The sequence below is a fragment of the Amborella trichopoda genome, chromosome 10 (genome assembly GCF_054954075.1).
Source record: "Amborella trichopoda isolate Santa Cruz 75 chromosome 10, AtrichopodaSantaCruz75HAP2 v2.0, whole genome shotgun sequence".
NCBI classification, from domain to species: Eukaryota; Viridiplantae; Streptophyta; class Magnoliopsida; order Amborellales; family Amborellaceae; genus Amborella; species Amborella trichopoda.
In genome coordinates this window covers 35376782-35399318 of record NC_142345.1, presented here as the reverse complement: position 1 = coordinate 35399318, position 22537 = coordinate 35376782, and the positions used below count along the sequence as shown (strand labels likewise).

The 22537-nt window shown below is 36.3% G+C and overlaps 1 protein-coding gene across 1 annotated transcript; it reads left to right on the top strand.

Annotated features, from left to right (window-relative positions):
* Positions 1 to 5404: 5404 nt before the first annotated feature.
* LOC18427677 (thymidine kinase a) lies at positions 5405 to 21935 on the top strand. Its single transcript, XM_088849675.1, has 4 exons — positions 5405 to 6163; positions 6728 to 6872; positions 20673 to 20794; positions 21324 to 21935. The coding sequence occupies exons 1-4, from the start codon at positions 5733 to 5735 to the stop codon at positions 21613 to 21615; spliced, it is 990 nt and encodes a 329-aa protein (XP_088705801.1). The 5' UTR covers positions 5405 to 5732; the 3' UTR covers positions 21616 to 21935.
* Positions 21936 to 22537: the final 602 nt, after the last annotated feature.

The window sequence follows — 22537 nt, the reverse complement described above, 5'->3', positions numbered from 1 at the left end:
AAACTCTTCGATTACGCTCCGCCCATAAAAACCAAACAGGTGTGAAGAATAAAGAAGTCAAAATATTGAAAAAACCATTGGATTTGAATATAAAAAGATAACCAACTTCTCAACATATTAGGAATAGAAGAGCTTGAAATAAAACGTTTACCACAATGCCATGCAAGAGATCTACATATAGCTTGTGAGAAATCATAAAAGAATAGTAGATGACAGAGACTATCATCACTGTTTTTATAAAATGGACATACATGAGGAGCCATGGCTATCCCCCGTTGCTGCAGGAGAGAGATAGTGGGTAACCGATCATGAAGTGCCAACCAAGAGAATCATTTCGCGCGGGGATGATATTTTGATGACCACAAGGTTCTGAAAATTGGCTGAGAGGTGCCATTGTTTCGAATAAATTCCCAAGCTTCTTTAGTTGAAAATACTCCACTCGTAGAATGAATCCATAATAAAAAATCCCTATGCGGCTGTAATGGGATAATAAATCTCTCAACTTCCCGCTATATTTGAGTCAAAAAACCAGAGGTAGGGGTGGGTAAGAGCCAAGACTGAAGATGGCCTCCAATATAATTAGAGACCTTTAGCATAACAATCTTAAGGCCCCGATGAACAGTTGTATCATAAGAGTCCCATATTGACCTTTCTGATAACCATGGATCTGTCCAGAAATCCACAAGCCGACCATCTCCAATAACCCATCGAACATTATATTTCAAATGAGATAATCTAAGCCAAATACCCTTCCGAGCTTAAGATTAATAAATTTTATATTTGGTTTCCCATATGGAAGAATTCCTAAAATAACAATGCTTAAAGAACTAAGCAAATAAAGATGAAGGATCCGCCAAAATTCTCCAACCAATTTCATCATCCCTGCAATATTGAATTCCACTATGTCACGAACTCCTAGTCCCGCTTCAGTCTAAGGAAAACAGATTGTTTTTCATTTAACAAGGGGCACTCCATTTTTCTCCTCCACGTTTGTCCATAGAAAATTTCTCTGTAGTCAGTTCAATCATACGGCATATTCGTTTTTGCAGGATAAATGAAAGAATCCAAAATATAGATGTGGTACAAAGAACTGATTTCAACAACTGAAGACGCCACGCATAAGATAAAGTTAAAGCCTGCCAAGAGCCTGTCCTTAAAAAATTTTTGCCAACCAAGCTATGACATTGACTATATTTCAAATGGCTGTGAAATAAAAGCAACCCTAGATAGCGCACTGGTAGAGATTGTCACACCCCAATAAATTACAATACAGATATTCTTGAGATGTGACAGTCCAAAACATATGTACATCTCTTGATAGGACAAATTTACAGTGGTGAGGTCTTACAAAGTAACAAAAGAAAGCTAACACAACAACAATATCTTCCAATGTTGATCTTGACTAGCACTCAAAATGAATCCGCAGTTATCCTGAAAAAATGTTTACCATAGTTTGATGAGTTTGGCTACTCAGTAAGTGATCATCATAATCCTAAAAATAATCATGCTTGAAAGATATCAATATTTTCAAAAAAGAGATCTATTAACAAAAATGCATCAACAGTTTCACTTTCAATAAATGCATAATTAAGTATAATCCGAATAATTGAAATGCATATAACACTTTAACACCAGTGCATAATTCAAAGGATTTCACAAAATACCCTACTGGCGTCCCAAGTAGGTCACCTATATATGCCATCAGCGTCCTGATGGGTCCACTTAATCCCTATCGGCGTCCCAAATAGATCCACTTAATCCCTGCAGGTCCACTTATACCTCACCGACGTACCGGATGAGTCCATTTAATCCCTACTGGCGTCCCGGATAGGTCCACTTATACCTCACCGGCGAACCAGATGAGTCTACTTGCATACTTAAATTATTTCTAAATATCTTTAAACATTCGAAAGCAGCAAATATCATGTACTCAACATATCACTGAAATCATTAATATGAATTTCACTGAAACCATTAATAACAGCCACTTTCAATAACATTTCAAAAATAACCAATCAAATATTTTGGGCTCAAATTTAGAAAGGTAGCAGTTTGTAAAGACATTCTAGCATAATTGCCAATTTAATATGTATAGAAAAACTATTATAGAAATTCAAGAATACAGAATTATCACAATTTATGGGATATCAATTCACAAATAAACATTTCACAACAATGTTATAATCAATTGCAAAAATACCAATTTTTAAGTAATAAGGCAGTCATTTACACATGAAATTTACAATGTCTAAATATTCAAAAATAGTAGAAAGAAATCTTACAATTTTACTAACAGCAGAAATATCATATTTATTTTTAATAATTTTACAGCATTTAAAATTTCTAATATAGTTAAAATATCACAATTCTATTAAACATATTATTTTTCAAAATAATGAGGTCACTTGCGCATAAAATTTATCGTGCCTAAAATTCATGATAATAAGCAGAAATAATTATTTCATTTCATTTTTAAAAATAAAATTATTTTTATTTCATTACACTAAACTTATAAAATAAAGATCTTGGACGGAAATATCACTATTTATTAAAAACAGACTATGTTTTAGGAAGACGATGTCACTTACCTAAAATATTTGAGAGGGAGCTTCCGATAAAAATTCGCCTAGAGAGAGAAAGAGAAACATGTCGACAGGGTTTTCGTTTGAGAAAGAAAAAGAAAAAAAAAACTGATGGAGTTTCAGCTTTAAGAGAGAGAGAGAGTGAGAAACCCGTTGAGGGGGGTTTTCGTTTGAGAGAAAAAAAGAAAAAAACCTGATGGTGTTTGAGCTTTAAGAGAGAGAGAGAGAGTGAGAAACCCGTTGATAGGGTTTTTGTATTAGAAATGCAGAGAATAGAAAAGGAGAAGGGTGTAGAAAAAGGGTAGCAGTAGAAAGTACAACGAGATGCCAAATTTAAGTTCCCCCGAACCCGCTTGGGAAGAGGCGAGAAGACATGACCTACTTTAGGAAACACGACGAGAGAGAGAGGGGCAGTTTCTTCTTTTGACAAAGTGCAAGGGAAATGGCTTTCCCTTTTGATTATCTAAAAGAGGTGAGAAATAGTACAGGTTCATTGGAATGATGAAGAGAGGGAGAGGGAGAGAGAGAGACCAATATAAGGAAAACACCTCAGATGCAAGGTGTTGTAATAAGAGGTGTTAACATTAAGGTTTAAGATGGTGGACTTAAGGTCTGCCCAAGTAAAATTGAATCCTCAAATATATTAACAATAATATCTTTTATTTATTGTTAATATAAAAGCAACAATATCCTAACGGTATATTAGTATTATTATTATTATTATTATCATTACTAATATATACTTATTATTTTATTTATTTATTTATTTATATTTATTTATTTTTGTTAATACTATTAATATTGTTATTATATATATATATATATATATATATTTTTGAAAGCTTAGGATTGTTATAGAGATCCTTCACCAAAGCCAAGCTTCTTTAGAATCAGTAATTTATTACCCTGCGAAACCCCAAAACAGAAGGCTTCGCTTTTCGCAATATTAAGTTTTTGACCAGTAGCTGCCTCAAAAATGTAGAGAAACGATTTAATAGCAACAATAATAATAATAGAAGCATCACAAAAGATAAGAATATTGTCCGCATAAAATAGATGCGACACTACACGATGACAACCTGAAGGAAACTTGCCCATAATAAAATATGCAATGAAGGAGTTGAATAACTCATTTGATGAGTCAAGATCTGAGGCAACAAATAAAAATATTCATTTTTCTCATCAAAGTATATAGAGCTGAGGCTCTAAATAATCAAAGTAGAGCCTGCCTAAAAAATTTCACTAGAAAATGTTGTTTTGATGTTCAAATAGCTTCAAATTGATCATCTCCGCATCAAGATGCATGGACATGAGAAAAAAATGGATTTCATATTCTAGAAATAGTATATTTTGTAATGCATTTTTGGACCGTCAATTTTTTAGATTTTCAAGTTTTCAAAGATCTACTCGATCTACACTATTTTTGAAGCTTTAAACTTTATAAATAAAGATAAAAGTATATTTTAAGGCTATTACAAAGAATTCTAATATTAAAACCACATTTCTTGATACTATTTAAAGGTAGGCTCCAATTTGATTGTTTTGAGCCTAGGCTCTATACAAACCATACCCAAATATGAATCCGCTATTGTGTTATAAAATAAAAGAAAAATTATAAATAAGCCCAACAAAACTCTTTCTTTGCAACTTACCCCAACCAAACTTTTCTCTCATGTTTTTTCCCAAAATATAATTTTTAGCAAATACCCCTAAGTACAAAAAGCGCACAATTTTTTTTACCCAAAATACCCCTTTTCGTAAATTTTTTTTTATTTTGACCGGACATTCACATGGGCATACGTACAGTACCACAAGTCACATGGGCTGCCGGATCGCTGTGAACCCATTGCTGGAACCCATTAAACTAAAAAACATGCCGGATCATGTTCATTCTCCGTCGGACCGCATTGTGTCCAGGAAAAATATGTTGGACCGCTTGTTAAATTTGCCAGACCGCACTTTTGTCCAGAAAAAAAAGTATAGGAGCGCGTGTCTGTTCTATCCACCGTACTTTTATCTACAAACAAAGTGCCAGATCGTTTATTCAATTTACCGGACCGCAATATTGAAGAATGAAAGTGCCAGACGACATGTCTGTTCTGCCGGATCGCACTTTTGACCATAACGAAAAGTATTGGACTGCTTATTTTGACTATCGGGCCGCAGTTTTGATCAGAACGAAAAGTGCTGGACCACTTGTTTTGACCGTTGGACTGCTTCATCTAATGAGGGAAAGAGGTGAGAGAAACATGGGTAAAAATTTAATTTTGACCAGACATTCACGTGGGCATACGTAAGTACCAAAAGTCACATGGGCTGCCGGATCGCCGTGAACCCATTGCTGGAACCCATTAAACTAAAAAACATGCCGGATCATGTTCATTCTCCGTCGGACCGCATTGTGTCTAGGAAAAATATGCTGGACCGCTTGTTAAATTTGCCGGACCGCACTTTAGTCCAGAAAAAAAAGTACCGGAACGCATGTCTGTTCTATCCACCGTACTTTTATCTATAAACAACAGTGCCAGATCATTTATTCAATTTGCCGGAACGCAATATTGAAGAATGAAAGTGCCAGACGGCATGTTTGTTCTGTCGGATTGCAGTTTTGACCATAACTAGACTGCTTATTTTGACTGTCGGGCCGCAGTTTCGATCAGAACGAAAGGTGCTGGACCACTTGTTTTGACGGTAAGACTACTTGACCGAATGAGGGAAAGAGGTGAGAGAAACATGGGTAAAAGTGTCAAGGTAGTTTAGTCTTTTTTGTTTTTTTTGGAGGTATTTGCTACAAGAAGTATGTTGTGGCCTAAAAAATGAGAGAAATAGTTCAGTTGAGGTAAGTTGCACAAGAAGTGCATCGTTGGGGTTTTTGTCATTTTCCCTAAAATAAAAATATTACAACCCCAATTTACGGCGGCATAAATACCATGATCATCACATACTTTTTCTTTTTCCTTACAGGAATCGTACAATGATTCCTCTCTCTCTCTCTGTCTCCCTCTTTTCCCTTGCACAATCCAAAGTGCATAATCCAGAGCAAACCCCATTAATGTAATCTTCTCACTGTACCTATTAGTGTAATAATCTCTCCCTTCCCTGTTTTCTGTCATCTCTGTATTTTTGGAGTGAGCCTCTGACTCCAGCGCCATGTTAAGTATGAAAGGTCTTCTCCTTAGTCCTCGCTCAAGCCCCTGCAAAACCCCAAACTCTTTACTCCATCTTCATCGTCTCTCTACCCTTCTTAGAAGAACAAATTTTCTCTCTCCTCCACCCCCACTCACTGCACGTGGCTGCCGTAACCCATGTCCCACTTCCTCCATTTTCAAATCTTTATCCACCCATGAGTCAACTTTGAAAAACTGGGCGGGAAATTGTGGGTCTCTGAAAAAAAGCAATGAAGCCCCTGTAAATTGTTTGGGAGAGGGTGGATCTGTGAGCGTGGGGGGCTTTGAATCACATATGGACGTGGCCTCTGCAACTTCTTTCTATGGGGAGATTCATGTCATTGTTGGCCCCATGTTTGCGGGGAAAACCACTGCTCTTCTACGGCGTGTCCGGGCTGAAACCGAAATGGGCAGGTTCATGTTCTCTCTCGATCCTATTTTCTCTTGTTCTCTCTACATTGAAGGCTCATTTCTGAGGTCTTTGGTGTGGGTTTTAGTCTCTATCTCTCTCTTCTCAATGGGGGTCGATTTCTGAAGTTTTGGGTGCGGGCATTCTCTCTTTTTCCTCATCTCTTTCTATCCCTTCTCAGTTGCTATCCATTATTTGAAGCTTTGAGTTTGGGGTCCCTCTCGTGGCCCCCTATTTTTGAAGTTCCGGTTTTGGTTTTCTTGCATTGTCAAATACTTATGTATTCTCTATTTTCTTTTTCCTTCTCTTATTACATTGTTGTTTGTTTTTGTTTTATGTTGGGATTTGGGGCATCACAGTTTTTTGGTTATTAGGTGTTGTTTTTTTTCTTTTCAGTCTTTGTAGATTGCAGGGTGTTCACATACTTGACAAAGGATTTCAGTGTATTGCTTGTTATTTAATTAGAATAAGCTGGCAGTGTGGAATTGCAAATTTGATTGATGACATTATTTCTATTTGTGGGTTGATGATATAAATTTGTGCCTTTTTTACATTTTATGTCGATGCAGAAGTGTGGCGGTCATAAAATCTGACAAAGATAACCGATACGGATTGAATTCTATAGTTACCCATGATGGTGAGAAAATGTCTTGCTGGGCTATGGCTGATCTCTTAACTTTCAAAACAAAGTTGGGGTTTGATGCGTACAGTAAGGTAAGAAAATTTGAAATGTTTAAATGTTAACTTGTTGGGAACTTTATACCTTTTGTTCCTAGGCTTCTTAGGTCAAAGACGCATTATAGTTGTGATTTCCTGCAGATTAAGAAGTTTGATGATAGGATCATGCCTAATTGTCTATTTCTTTCTTTATCATGATACTTGTAGTCTTGTACAGTTGTGCGATCTTTCTTAGTCATGAATCTTTTGCTTTGAACCAATGTAGATGCACAAATATGTGTATATTCGCTGATTGCCCATAAGGTTAATGTGGGGCTAATACCTGTCACTGTGATGTTGAATGAATTTTCTTCCAGCTAAGGAACTAGAGCAAGATTCCCTTAATTAATGACTTTCTAATGAATGTGATAAAGTGCTGAATTATAAGTTATGTTGATAACTAGGTGCCTTCATGTGCATTATATAGATCATTAAGAGCCTAATTCAGAGAGGTTGAGAGATTTTTGTGCCTTTTATTGATAAATTTCTCTATGGTAGATGAACCAAGAATTCATCAGCTTAGAAAAGCTATAGCATTAGAAAGTAAAGTAGATATTGTTATCAGCTAGGAGCAATGCTCCGGCGGATAAAGTTATTATATGCTTTCTGTGGGAGTATGTGGTGTTGGTTAGTTTTAGCTAGAGAGAAAATAAAGATCTCCAAGCCAAAGTTGCAGGTTTTCTAGGTTGCTGACAAAACATAGTTCCAATGCAACGTCACTTTTGTAACAGTTTAATAGCGGCTTGTTCTTCTTCTATAGAGGAAATTTGTTTCTAAACTCTTTAATATGGAGTTTTTTGTTTTAACTTTTTTGATTAATCCTGAGGGAAGCTTTTCCATATACATCATCAATAACTAGATCTTCATTGGGCCCTTCTTTAATGTTTGTTCTTTTATATTTATGCCAAAGTAAGTAATATTTATGTCCAGAAAAATACTTTTCTTATTCTTTTGATGAATCGGATAAGAAACCAATTTACATAAAGTTGCTTCTAGTAACCAAGAGACAAAAGTCATAGAGTGATGAAAAGGAAAGGGAAGATAAAGGGACGAGAAAAGAAATAACACCAGACATCGTAAATTCCCATGATGCTTGAAAAGGTTGATCCTCTCACTTATTGGACAAACCAACCCTAGAATTCCTTGGATATCATCCTACAAATGCCATAAAAATAAATCACTCCATTTTGCACTGAGTTCTTAGTTTTGAAGTAAAAAGTAACTCCTTGAGACTGAATACCACGTGATTAGAAAATCCTTTATACGTTTCCTGAGCAAAACTCTTTGAAGGGACTGTTGGCACAAGTGACGACGGGAGGTCATAGATACATTTGTAGGATTTAGGATGTTAGAAGTGGAAGAAGCTTTGAAAAGGATGAAGATAGGAAAGGTTTTAGGACCAAATGGTATCCCGATAGAGGTTTGGAAGTGCATAGGGGAAATTGGCATTGACTAGCTGACAAAGCTATTCAACAAGGTGTTGTGAACAATGAAAATGCCCTATGAATGGAGAAAAGGTATTGTGGTACCTATTTATAAGAACAAAAGAGACATACAGAATTGTACAAACTATCGAGGGATCAAGCTTATGAGCCATACTATGAAACTTTGGGAAAGAGTCATTGCGCAACGACTAAGGCATGAAACGAGTGTATCTGAAAATCAATTTGGTTTTATGCCAGAAAGGTCAACAACTGAGGCTATTTTCTTACTTAGGGTGAAGGGAAAACCCCTCCACATGGTCTTTATTGATTTAGAGAAAGCTTATGATAGAGTACCTCGAGATTTGATTTGACGGGTGTTGGAAAAGAAAGGCATCTCTAGACACTATATCGACTTGGTGAGAGATATGTACGATGAAGCAGTTACTAGTGTACGACAAGTAGTGGAGAGACGAGTGAGTTTTCAGTGACAATAGGTCTACACCAAGGGTCAGCATTAAGCCTGTATCTCTTTGTTTTAGTTATGGACGACTTAACTAGGCACCTACATGATGAGGTACCGTGGTGCATATTGTTCGCAGATGACATAGTTTTGATTGATGATACCCGAAACGACGTCAACTCAAATTTAGAACTTTGGAGGGATGCTTTAGAATCCAAAAGGTTTTAAAATTAGTCGGAGTAAGGCATAGTATATGGAGTGCAAATTTAGTAATAATAGGAGTAGAGACGAGGAAGTAGTTAAGATTGACAGCCAGGTAGTACAAAAAAGATCGCACTTTTAATATCTGGGATCGATAATCTAGGTAAATAGAGAGATCGATGAAGAAGTCACGTATAGAATTAGAGTTGGGTGGGCGAAGCTGAGATGTGCAACTGGAATTTTATGTGATCACTGCATACCAATGAGGTTGAAGGGCAAGTTCTATTGGACAACGGTAAGATTAGCTTTGCTCTATGGAGCGGATTGTTGGGCGGACAAAAAACAATATACCCATAAAATGAGTGTAGCGGAGATGAGGATGGTGAGATGGATGAGTTGCAAGAGAAGGGATAGAATTTACAATGAATCTATTCAAGAGAATTTAGGCGTGGCACCAATAGGCGAGAAAATGAGAGAGAGTAGACTTAGGTGGGCTGGTCATGTGTGGCACCGACCAAGTACAATACCTATTAGGAGGTGCGAATTAGTTCAAGTGGAAGGACTGAAAAGGGAAAGGGGTAGGCCCAAAAGGACGCGGTTGGAAGTAGTCCGAAAAGATATGGGAATTTATGGCTTCACTGAAAATATGACCTTTAATAGAGCAGAATGGAGAACCATGATTCATGTAGCTGACTCCAATTAATTGGGAAAAGGCTAAATGATGATGATCATAGTTATAATATTCAACTTTGATAGGAATATACTAACACCTATTTAGAGTAAGAACTCAAGAAATCCTAGTTCTAATTAAATTGGAAATCCTAATTTAAAAAACTCATAATGATTATTTTACCCCTAGCAAAATAAATACTACCATAAGGACATTAACTGCCAAACGACCCTAAAAGTTTTTTAAAATAAAATTATTTTAAAACAATCCCTAAAATTCCCTAAAAGATAGTGCTAAAAAATTTAATTAGATCATTATCATATCATCATTAGAGCTTTTATCCCAACCATTTGGGGTTAGCTGTATTAATCATGCTTTACTATTCCGCTCTATAAAGGGCATACCCCTAGTTAGACCATAGGTCGCTATGTCTCTTCTCACTACTTCCATCCATGTCCTTTTGGGCTTTTCCCTATCTTTTTAGAGCCTTCCACTTTAACCAAATCCCCCCTCCTAACCTGTGCTATTCTAGATCGACACTGCATATGTACAGACCACCTTAGTCTAGATCGACACTGCATATGTACAGACCACCTTAGTTTACTTTCCCTCATCTTATCGCCTATTGGAGCCACTCTTAAGTTCCCTCTGATGTATTCATTCCGAATTCTATCTTTTCTTGTCTTGCCACTCATCTATTTTAACATCCTCATCTTAGCTACACTCATTCTTTGAATATGTTGTACCTAGTTGCCCAACATTCCATCCCATGAAGCATGGTTGGTCTAAAACTTAATTAGATAAAATAAAAAATAAGAGGTATCCAATTCTACATGGGACTCCCTTGGTTAGAGAAAACTCAACCTTGAGATTTGAAGTAGGCTACATGAATTCTACCAACTAATGCAGTAGAAAATTTACTCGAAAAAAAATCAAAGAATAAAAAATTGATTGAAAATAATGGTGTAGGCCTACAAGCCAAGCATCTTAGCTCTCTGGCATAACCATGAGTCTCAAAAGAAACGATTTTTAATTTTGAAAGAAAACCTAATAAAACACCAATTTATAATAAAAGACCTTACTTAGAACCATCTTCTAAGAGACATCCGATACTTTCAGTACAGAAAAAAGAACTATTTTGTTTTTTAAAAAGACCTTACTTAGAACCCCAAAAAATCCTTATTCGAATTGAATTACAAGTCCTAGTTAAATTAAAAATTGTGATGACACCTTTTCCATTGATAAAATAAATAATTCCATTAGGACATGAACTATTTTTCTAAGCAATGCCTAAAATCATAAAAAGGTGCAAAAGCCCTAAAATCCTTAAAAACATAAAAATTTCTAAAAGTAAACCCTAAAAATCATAAAAATATATCCCTAAAATTTAATAGGAAAAAATTCAAGAATAAGAGGCATCCTATCCTGCGTTCCCCTCCACCCCCTCCCCGAAAAGAAAAGAAAAACAGATGGCCAGAGGTCCCATACTCCAAAGAATGCATCTTCTCTCAAATAGCATCAGATTGATTAGTAAGCCCAAGGAAGCCAAATAATTTAAGTAAGAATTTTATTTTCATGTATGTAGAGGCAATGTAAGTTGAAGGAGTTCATAGTTCTCTCCATAACTGAACATAGGAAACATACATTTGGGGTTTGCACTCTATCTAGGTAACCAAGTTACTAATTTTCTCTAGGGTTAGGGTCTATGACCAACAAATGATGTGATCTCAAAGTGAGGTCTGAGTATATTGGGTATGGTGTCCAAGAGCCAAAAATGGCCTTAAATTTCTTTGGTGTGTGCCTGCATTTGTGTGGTGTTTTTGTGGAGGTGAAAGGTGTATCCATTGAATGTACTTGTTTTAGTATGTTTAATAAACATAGTTTGTTCTTGCTTACAAGTACAAGTTATAATCAGTGATAAACACTAATATATCCCAGAGATGACATAACAGTTTGGTGTTGTCCTTATTTGAATAGAAATACTAAAGCAAATGATATTCTTTTTGGTGCTTTTATATGATGTATATCCAATAATAGAATAACAGTTTGGGATGAACCCTTATAACAACTCCAACAAGAGTTTAGAGTTATGGGATTGAAAGTTTGCTCACAATAGAGCAAGAGGAAGAAATTTTGAACATTATGAGTATGTCATGTTGGTGTCTACTCCAAGAACTCTCGTTCACCATACTCGGTTAACCTAAAGAGGGACTATTGACCTTAAGTCCAGGTAGCTTTGCCTTGAACCCCTCACTATGTGGCCTGCAGACTCTAGATTCTGGGCTGTCGAACGACATACATTGTTGGTTTCTCAATCTAAAACTTGGAGCTTCTGTTTGTGTTTCTGTTTTGCAGGTTGCAGGAAACATATGACTTTGATGAGCTGATTCTTTACTACAGTACATTGGTGAAATTTTTAACATTATAAATACTTCGAGCCTAGTTTATTTATGCAAAATTTCAGCTCACAACAATTCATATTTTATGAGATATTAATGAATAGGAGTGTTGTCTCTCTGTAACTGCAATTTTTTCAGGACATGTCCCATTATCTCTAAACCACGGCACCAACATTTTTAACTTGAAAATATAAAGATATCGCAAATCCAGGATTTGTATGAGATGATCCAAATAGGGGATTTGCGTATCCTGGGTTTCATCTAGAAGCTCTCCAATCAGTTTTATCCCAGTAATCCGAGTTCATGATGTAGGAGCAACTGACATGGACATAAATTTATATTTTTTGTTATTGGTCAATTTGGGATTAAAAGCATAGAGGGATTAAAATGGATTTAAGGTTCTTAAGGGGAAGAATAGTAAAAGTTTCTCTTTCCTATTTTCTATGATTTTTCATGAGTCTTATTTTTGTGGCAATTGTTAGAAAGATAAAGGTGGACAGAGAAGTGATCACTTATGTGTCCTAAAAGATAGGAATTGGGTAGTAATATGTGGGTCCAAGGGTTTTTAGAGTCATGGCTCTCTTTTATGGAACTTTGGAGAGAAAATAAGGAGTAGAGAGGCGTATGTTATTAAGAGAGGGAAGACAATGATGTTCCCTAAATTGAGGATTTAGAAAGAGAGTATGTTAATTATATCTTTCCTATAGAGGGGGTTTACATGATTTCTTTACGGAGTCCCCTAGATGTGAGTTAGAGGGAATTGCTGGGAGGAACCTTAAAAAAAGAAGAATTGTATGTGTGTGTGTGTGTGAGAGAGAGAGAGAGAGAGAGAGAGAGAGAGAGAGAGAGAGAGAGAAGGGATGTGTTTTGGTTTTTATTTTATTATAAATTTTCGTTTTTGGAGTCTATCAATAAGGTATGGTAGATAAAGAGCTTACAGTTTTTGAATCTTGAGATTTTATTTTGTTTTCGATTGCCAAAGAGAATTTTATAGCGTTCGAGAGAGCCATTGAAGCTTGGTTTATAAGCTTCGAGTTACTACTTCAATCAGTTCGTTATAACTTTTATTTTCTTCCTTTTTGTAGTTTGCTCTTCTGTCAATTGGTACTAGACAAGGTCAACCCCAAGCACGCTAGATACTGGAAGTTGGCATGATGCCTACTAGAGGCGTCTAAGGGGGTGGAGCTTGTGGTGGTGTTTTCATATCATGGGCAGATTTCAATGATCTACTGAGAAGATTTGAGGAATTGCCATATGGAGTATGTCAAACTGGTTGAATTGAAGCATGAGGTTTCCCGAACCTGTTCTGATCTAGTGTGTTCATTCGGAACAATAACAAAATTTGCTTGTAGGCATGTTTTCAATTTCAGTTTGAATCCCCACCCATAATTGTCGGGTGCGGGTGCATTCCTGGGAGCGGGAGCTGGCTCGGGTCTGCAGAGCTGTGGATTGTTGGAAGCTCCTGTGGTTGGGATTGTCATCCCTATGATCCTATATCAAGGGATCGTGATCCTTGTCACAGGGAAGCACGATTTCATGAGGAAGGAATTGCAATAGTATGTTTTAAGGGATCAAGATTCAAGAATGATGTGTTGGTTCACAGTACCATTGGGCACAAACCTGAATCAATGCATATGAATCAGTGCTGGATATAGAAAACATCATGTGCACTGCGTCATACACTTGAGAACCTCAGTTCAAACCTGCTGGGAACGAGGATCATAATATAGGGATCCGTGTTCCATCCAAGATCCTTTGCTGGAACCTCTCGTGATTCCAGGTTCCGGAGCGGGTCCATGACCTTTCCTACGAGGTTCCGGCAACTATGATTCCCACTCCTAAAAGTCATGGGTGATTTGATCTATTATGAGGAACGAGATCTCGTTGGAGAATCGATTTTTGATGAAGAACCTTTGAAGTAGAAGGTGGTATCTAGATGGTGAGATTATTTTTTGAGGAGAACCTTTAGATGAAGGTGCACAAGTTGGAGATCCCATCTATAATAAAGAATAATATTCAGGTGATGATGATCATGTTGGTGATGATGGTGATGATGTTCATGTTGGTGATGATGGTGATGATGTTGGTTAGAGGTAGAAACATGAAGCAATTAAAGGAAACGACTGTCAAACGCTCATCTCTTTTGCCAGTGGTAGTGCTGACTTACCTATTTCAAATAAGAGGATTTCACCGAATACATGCATGCAGCTAAACTTTGAGGTGTCCAAACGCTGATTGTGTTGGAAGATAGTTTGATTATGCTCATAAACCATGTGTCCTAGCATCGCTGTGTTGTGTGAAGAAGACAGTGGGCTTAGCCAGGAGTCATCTTATCCCACTTTAAACTCAAGGACCAGTTTTCTTCAACCTGGGGAGTCTAATGCTGGAGCAGCTGACGAGGACATGGCTGTAATTTTATTTATTGTTATTGGTCAATTTGGGATATCGGGCATATTTTTATTAAATTGGATTTTAATTTGCTTTTAAGGGCCAGGTAGTACAGGTGTCTCTTTCCTATTTTCTAAGATTTTTTAGGAAGTATACCGGTGAGAATTGTTATTTAGAAAGATAAAAGTGGAGTAGAGAGGTCTATAAAAAAGGGAGTCCTAAAAGACAGAAATTGGTAGGAATTACGTGGAGTCCAAGGCATCAATTCCAAGGTTTGAGAGAGAGATTTCCTTCTTTTATGGAAAGAAGAAATAGGGAGTAGAAAGGGGCACGTGATTTAGAGAGGGAAGAAGAGATATTCATAAATTGTAGGATTTAGAGAGAGAGAGAGAGAGAGGTACATGATTTTTTAGAGTCCTAGGATGTAGGAGTTAGAGAGGAATTACTTGGAAACATAAAAAAGTGGGGAATTGCATGAGTTGGAGAGAGAAAGAGATGTTTTTAGTTATTTCATCTATTATTATTATTATTATTATTTTATTTTTTGTTTATTTTTTATTTTTGTTCTTGGAGTCAATACTCAGGTAGGTTAGAGAAAGAGCTCAAAGCATTCACGTCTTGAGATTTTATTTTGGTTTCTAGTTTTCGAGAGAATTCTTCGAAATTCAAGGGAGTCAATGAAGCTTGGCTTGTCACTTGTCAGCTTCAAAGCGCATATGCAGGCGCATCCCACCAAAGCGCATATGCGTTGTTTAGCGTTGCGGTTGCCAACGCATCCCGCATGATATGACCACATTTTAAAACACTGTCTAAGAACTACGCCTTTTGATGATGTGGAACTCGCTTCCAAACATCATGGATTTGCGATTCCAAAAAAATTGGAATCAACATCTTGCACAAGTTGAATCGCATTGTTGGGCAACTATGAATGGTAGACTCTGTCATATGGAATCTAGATTCCAACCTTCCAAGAATCGAGATTCAGATAATAATCTGGAACGTGTTCCATGGAACTAGGAAACGTGATTCATATCTTCCATATTCGGGTTTCATCCTGGGAAACACGGAATCATGACCTTGGTACGCGATTCGGGTAACTATAGGGGGTTGCCATTCCTGCATGGTGCTCATATTGCATTATGACCATGCATTTGATACCAATGATTGATAGGGTGACAGTATTTGGGCACTAAGTGGAAAATAACATAAATGGAAGGTGATTCTAGTAATATAATTTCGTGGGGAAGCATGAAAGAAGAATGCCCAAGGCACTTGTCCCGAAAATTTGCACCAAGTGGAAATGAATAGAAATAAAGGGTGATTCTAGTAAGGATACGGTTTCTATGTTGCAAGCCCGCATATTGTAGAAATGCGGGCTTGGTAATAAATATATTTTTTAAAAATAATTTAATCCTAATTTTTAGAGAATATGTAATCTTTAATTGGAGATCATGAATATGAAAAAAAAAAAAATTGAAAACTAGAAATAATAATTATATTAAGAAAACATTTGGACCGGTAGTTACACTTGTTTTTAGATGGACCACCTATTTGCATCCATCTTTAAGATGAATGCTATAAACCTTTGGACCGCATAGTGTAGAATACTCGCTTGTGATTTCAAATTTTTGAATTTTGAGTAGGTGCTAACATTCACTATGCTAAACTTTCATAGTCCAATTTTGTAAAGAAATTTCTTACTTTTGTAAAGGATGTATACATGTGTATCAATGTTGTCATTAATTAACCACAAAAAAAAAAGGGGGGCGGGGTGGGGGGGGGGGGGGGGAGAAAGAAAACGATGGAGCTCGTGTAGAAATTTGTGCCATGCTGGTCTTGGAGATGTGATGAAGATAGATCATTACGTTTACATGCTTGGTTTTCTTGTGAATAGCTGGGTTGTCATTGAATTCTTTAATGAGAGACCTTAGCCTTTATTTGTTTGGGATTTCCTTTAAATTTGAATTTGTGGATGATAATGATGATGACGATGGCGACGACGATGATGACGACAACAACAATAATATAATCAGTTCAATTTTAAGGGTTTTTTGGATAACTAAAGATGTGCATTGATGTTTTACTTGTGTGCTTTCATTTTTTAATTAATTATGGTTCTCGTAAATTTTTGTGTGTAATCACCATGTGTGCATTGCTTTTTTTTTTTTTTTTTGTGTGTGTGTGTGTGTGTGTTTATTTGTGGAATGTATAGGGTGCAATTGGTGTGCATTTTCCTTAACTTCCTAGCTGATCTCATTCATTCATCAAATTTAGTAAGGATAGAAATATTAGGACGAAAGATAAAAAGGGGCACAACATATATTGATTTTGTGTTTGACTCATCAAAGATTTAAGAACATTGAGAGTCTGAACCTCTAAAGTTCTTGGTATAAATTCTTTTTGGTTCAAACCAGGGGTTTAAGAATCGGTGAGTCGACCTGGAATCACCTGGGTCGACATGGGAATCGGCCACTGCGTGCTGCTTCCTATGAAATACCGCAAATCGGACGAATCTAGAGCTGAAACGACGATTTTCAGGAAAATCGGCGGTCTCGCTATAGTAAATCGTGCGAGTCGCTACAGTGTGATCGACGCAATAATTTTTTTTTATTTTTTTTATTTTTGATTTTTTCTATTAAAAATTTGAATTACACGACCCCCACCTGCTTACATCAGCATGCTCCAATTCTCATACACCAACCCACTTACACGTGGCCCTCTTCACATAATCACCTAACACAAACACTTGGGTTGCTTGTTTTATGGGGCTTCTTCATCCCACATCTCTTCGATGTGGGACAATTCTTATATATACACCTTTGCTTTTTACTAACACTGTAACATGTGAGGTTTTAATAACGTTTGAACTTTAAATATAAAAAGCCAATGGTGTGCCCCACGGTGCATGCTTGACGGTGTACGCCCGACGGTGTATGCCCGATGGTAGTAATCAAATTATATGATAAGAAAAGGAAAAAATTATTAAAAACTCTATTAGGCTATTATCTCATGGGATTATTTCATTATATGATTAATAATTAATTTAGTAATTAATTGTGATTAAAAATTAGTATTAGCTCATAGGATATTAAAAAAAAAAAAAATACTAATTCTAGTTTATTGAATATTAAAAAATATTAGTTTAAAGGATATTTTGAGAGAGAAAAATAACATTAACTCATACCACTTTAGAATTTATTTCTACATTGATAATCAAATCTTTTATTTTATTTATTTTAATTTATTTGCATTATAAATTATGTGATGTACTATTTTTTCTTACAGTTGTCAATAATACATTTTAAATTAGATGATATTATAAGATATTTTGGATTTGTTATTATTTGTATAATAAAATAACTATAAAATGTAAACCAACAATTTCAATTTCAGTATATAATATTATAGTTAGTTAGGTTGTAATAATTTGGTTTTTTTTAGCTGATTAAGGTTTTCTGCAAATTCGAGATTTTGGTGGCCATTTTTTCATCGATTTAATCCATTCTTTATTGTAGTCCATGTATGATTATATACTTCATCCATGAGAATTCTATGATTTTTCTTTTGTGTGATGTAAATTTAATGGTTAACATAAGTTCATACAGGGAAAGAACATCTCAATATTCATATATTGATGAAAAAAATGAAAGTTAATAATGTAGTACCCTCATTTCTTATTGGATTCCTATAAAACATCATTTATAATGAATTTTAATAATTTTTTTGGATTTTTTTAAGGCTTAATCCGACCAATTTGGCCGATTCCTGATTCGGATTGCCGATTCACCGATCCGGATGGGTTTTTGGGGTGCCCGATCTGGGGCACCGATCTGTTTTTTAAACCACTGGTTCAAACCAAGGCTTAAACAAACGGATCGGTGAACCGGATCGGCCACTCCTAAAACCGGGTTCGATCGGTGGATCAACAACAGGATCGGAGAATCAACCAGTTTGAGCCTAAAAGTTTTCAAAAAAGCACTAAAAATCCCTTAAAATAGTGTTTTTTGAGTTTCAAAAAAACAATTGGGGTAATGCATTATGTATTTTAATTATTTTACAAAAATACATGAATATTGAAATGTCTTTTTCCTGTCTAGATGTTTGTTAATCATTGAATATTTTAGGGTTCTTTTTTCCTTTGAATGTTAAAAAACCCAAAGAGAAAAAAAGAGATAGATATCGCATTGTCTTAATTTCCTTTGTTGGGAAAGTTTTCTTTACACCTTATAAGCTTATTTATATATCTTTGAAATTAGCTTCATGTAATAAAATCAAAGCTATATGGTGTAAATAAGCTATGTGTACAATAATTAGAAATTAGCTAATTAAGAATGATGTTGTAAATTTTTAAATCAGCTATGGCGTAAAATAACTCTGTTGTAGATTAACTATGCTGAAACTATGGCATGAAGAAAAATAAAACTAAGTTTATACTATGTAAATAAACTATATAAATAAAGTAGCTTTAAATAGTGACTATGTAAATTAAGTAATAAATTATGTAAATAGCTATGTAAGTTTGCCGGGCATTGTAGATGTCTTGCATGTAAAATTGCTCCCAAAGTGAGTGAAATAGCAGAGGCTGACAACAAACTTCATCTAGAGAAGTTGTCACGCAGAGAGAGAGAGAGAGAGAGAGAGAGAGAGAGAGAGAGAGAGATCTACTTCAATGTAGAGAGCAAAAGCATGCGTTGAATTGTTGTAGTGAAGAAATGGAGGAATTGTCCCACATCGAAGATTAGGAGTGAGAGTTTCCATAAAAGCATCACACACAATGAGAGAGAGAGAGAGAGCAGTTCTCAAAAAAAACGTAGAGAGTGAGATGGGATGTTAAACATTCACAGGTATTGTTGCATAATTATATATATTCATAGGCGATATGGCAATAGAATTATATATCCAAGTATTCAGCTATACCCTGTGTGCAATTTCCACGGCATTCAAAAGCTACAAAACGAAGAGAGAGAGAGAGAGAGAGAGAGAGAGAGAGAGAGAGAGAGAGAACAAAAGCATGCGTTGAATTGTTGTAGTGACGAAATGGAAGAATTGTCCCACATTGAAGATGAGGACTGAGAACATCCATAAAAGCATCACACACAATGATCAAGGCAGTATGTTGAGTTTCACACCTTGATGACACGTGTGAGTTAAAGTGTAAAGTGGTTGGGGCCAGTTAAAGTTGCTGCCTTTTCTGATAATATAAATCATAGGGATGGGCCACTGCCCCTCTACCAATTTTTTTTTTAAAATATGGGGTGGGCCATTGGATTTCAAAAAAAATTTAAAACCCACTAAAACTGGTTCAGGTCAGAACCAGCTGGTTCGCTCTGACAAATCTGGCCGGTTTCTGACTGATCCGGCTAGTGAGCAGGCCGGTTCAAGGCGGATCTAGCTGGTTCCCGATATATGACAGGAACCAAACCGGGTTTGACGATTCCCGATCTGGATCAGGCAATTCCGATCCGAATCGCCAAATTTTCAAACCTTCGTTCAAACCATGGCTGAAACCATACATGAGATTTTAATTAAATCTGATGGAATCAACCATTCACCCAGGGTGCTTAATTTTGAGAGTTTCATTTATGAGAGATCTTGCTCAAAAAATAATTCTGTGCTTTTGAAATGGTCAAACCAGTTGTATTAGATTGGAGAATAAATACCAATGTATTAATAACAATACCAAAATTATAGCCTAGTGTCTGATCTTGGTGGATTTGTCTATGTTTATTGGATTGTTACAATGGCTACAGCATTATGGTGGATCTCCACTGCTTTTGTCATCAAAACGATATTTGCTTCTTATTATTTGGAGCATGATCTCATGCTAGTTACTCAGATAGACAAATACAATTACATTGTCATCAAGCATTTTTGGTTGTATTGTTGACTAAGGAGTCATTTTGTTATTGTTTATGCTAATATCCATGATTTTCCTTGAAAAGTTCTAGTGAGAATTTCCTCATTTATGGTTTCATCAATGGTCAAGGGATATTGTACTTAGGGTGGCTTTGTCCAACTTTTATCAATTTACCACGTACAGGCTTCATTTGTTGTTGGATATTCCTGCTTCTTTCTAAATGCCTTTGTGTATATGTATGCATGTACATCTATATGCCTGAGTGTGTAGTATGTGTATGCTTATATAATATTGGAAAATTTTTCAGTTCTTGTGCTTCAAGTGCTGTGGCATATTACCCATATTTCAATGCTTAGTATGCCATGAAGTAAAATTTATTAGGAACTTCTTCATTGCAGTTGGATGTAATAGGGATTGATGAAGCTCAATTCTTTGGGGACCTTTATGATTTTTGTCGGATGGCAGCTGACTATGATGGCAAGACTCTAATTGTTGCGGGTCTAGATGGCGATTACTTGAGGTGCTGGTCACTCTCATCAAATTCAGATTTTGTTTTTGTTTTCCGAACTTTTGAAATGTTATTGGTGCTTGCGTCCATCATCTTATTGGATTTTCATGGTGTGGATGGGCTCTGTATAATGTAGTCCAATAGATCTAGTATTCTTTCCCTATTTTGATATGTATATTTTGATATGTATAGTATAGTGCTTGAATTCTTTCGACCTGCCCATGTTGGACCACAGGAAAATTATTTAGAATGCATCATAGTCTCTGGGAAAATTGGCATACATTACTAACCATGCTGGTATTTTTATTTTGGGATGCTCATTTTGCGCACGTGTATGTGTGTGTGTGTGTGTGTGTGAGAGAGAGAGAGAGAGAGAGAGAGAGAGAGAGAGAGAGAGAGAGAGAGAGAGAGAGAGAGAGTGCGGTGAGGGGGTCCGGCAAGGAGGGGGGAGAGGTCATAATCAAGAGAGCTCTTTAGATACACACTATGTTGAGGAAGTTTGTACACCTTTACTGATATGGAAATGATTTCTGGTTGGCAGGAAGAGCTTTGGATCCATGCTTGATATCATCCCTTTAGCTGATTCTGTTACTAAATTAACAGCCAGCTGTGAGCTCTGTGGAAAGAAGGCCTTTTTCACGCTACGAAAGACTGGAGATACACAAAAGGAGCTAATTGGTGGAGCCGATATCTATATGCCAGTTTGTAGGCAGCATTATGTCAGTGGCCAAGTTGTTATTGAAGCTGCTAGAAATGTCCTGGAATCTCAACAGATTCAAGAGGATGTTTATCTAGAGGCAGCTCCACTATCAAGTCAACTTGTTCCCTCTTGACTCCAAGTTCCTTGATTCCTTCCAATATATGGGTTGAATCTTGTTTTATCGTCTTGGTGTTTATAATTTGGTGATCAATATTGTTTTCCTGTTTTGCTTATTTAGTTTTGTGTGCCTTCAATGTACATAAAGTGGGCCTGTTAAATCCTCATTTTATGCTCAAGACTTTGAATTCAAATCTGTAGCTCTTTTCTGCTTTAAATGAGTGTAACTGTGTTGTAACTTATTGGTAGCTAAAGCTGTTGTGGGAAATTTACTCTGTATCTGTATGGCAACTCTGGCCAATTGGGCTTTTTTACTTAATTGTCCGGTCGATAGTATTGAGTTGTTGTGCAGGAAGTTATTTTATTAGATCTTCATAATTGAGAAAGCTTGGTGCTTCGCAAAGTTGTTTTTCATATTGTTGGTCTCAAAAGTATGACAGGTGAACTTGTGGTCATTTTTGGGATCTCATCCTTGAGGTTCTTGCTGCTCATGTGCAGCTCTTTGCAGTAACATCGGATTAAGATCAAGCTTCAGAAGATGTAATATTTTGATCGAATTGTTGCTAGTCTCAGACCTAAAGTTCATCAGTTTTAGAACTTAATAGTATCCTTAAAAATAATATGGATGTGAATGAGGCAAATATTTTGATTAGTGAACAAGGATTATCAATAGAAGGTAATGTGTTGACCTAATGCACTGTTGGTATTGATAACAGTCGTCATTGCCGCCTATAGGGGGTGATCATTTGGGTGCTCAAAATCATATGGAATGGGTTAGAATAATCAATTGGTTGGCCAGGAAGGAATGACTTCACTCAAATCAGTAACTTGACTAAGAGGGTGGAATGATCAACAACTTGACCAATAGGGGTGCCATCACTCAAATCAAGGTTCTTTTGTCTTCTTTCACTTATTCCTACCCAAAGAAGAAATCTGGT

Excerpts from the sequence above, each read along its gene's own strand:
- LOC18427677 (XM_088849675.1), top strand. The coding sequence starts at position 5,733 with ATGTTAAGTATGAAAGGTCTTCTCCTTAGTCCTCGCTCAAGCCCCTGC. Across the intron at positions 6,164-6,727 it reads GCTGAAACCGAAATGGGCAG|AAGTGTGGCGGTCATAAAAT; the intron begins GTTCATGTTCTC and ends ATGTCGATGCAG. Across the intron at positions 6,873-20,672 it reads GGTTTGATGCGTACAGTAAG|TTGGATGTAATAGGGATTGA; the intron begins GTAAGAAAATTT and ends TCTTCATTGCAG.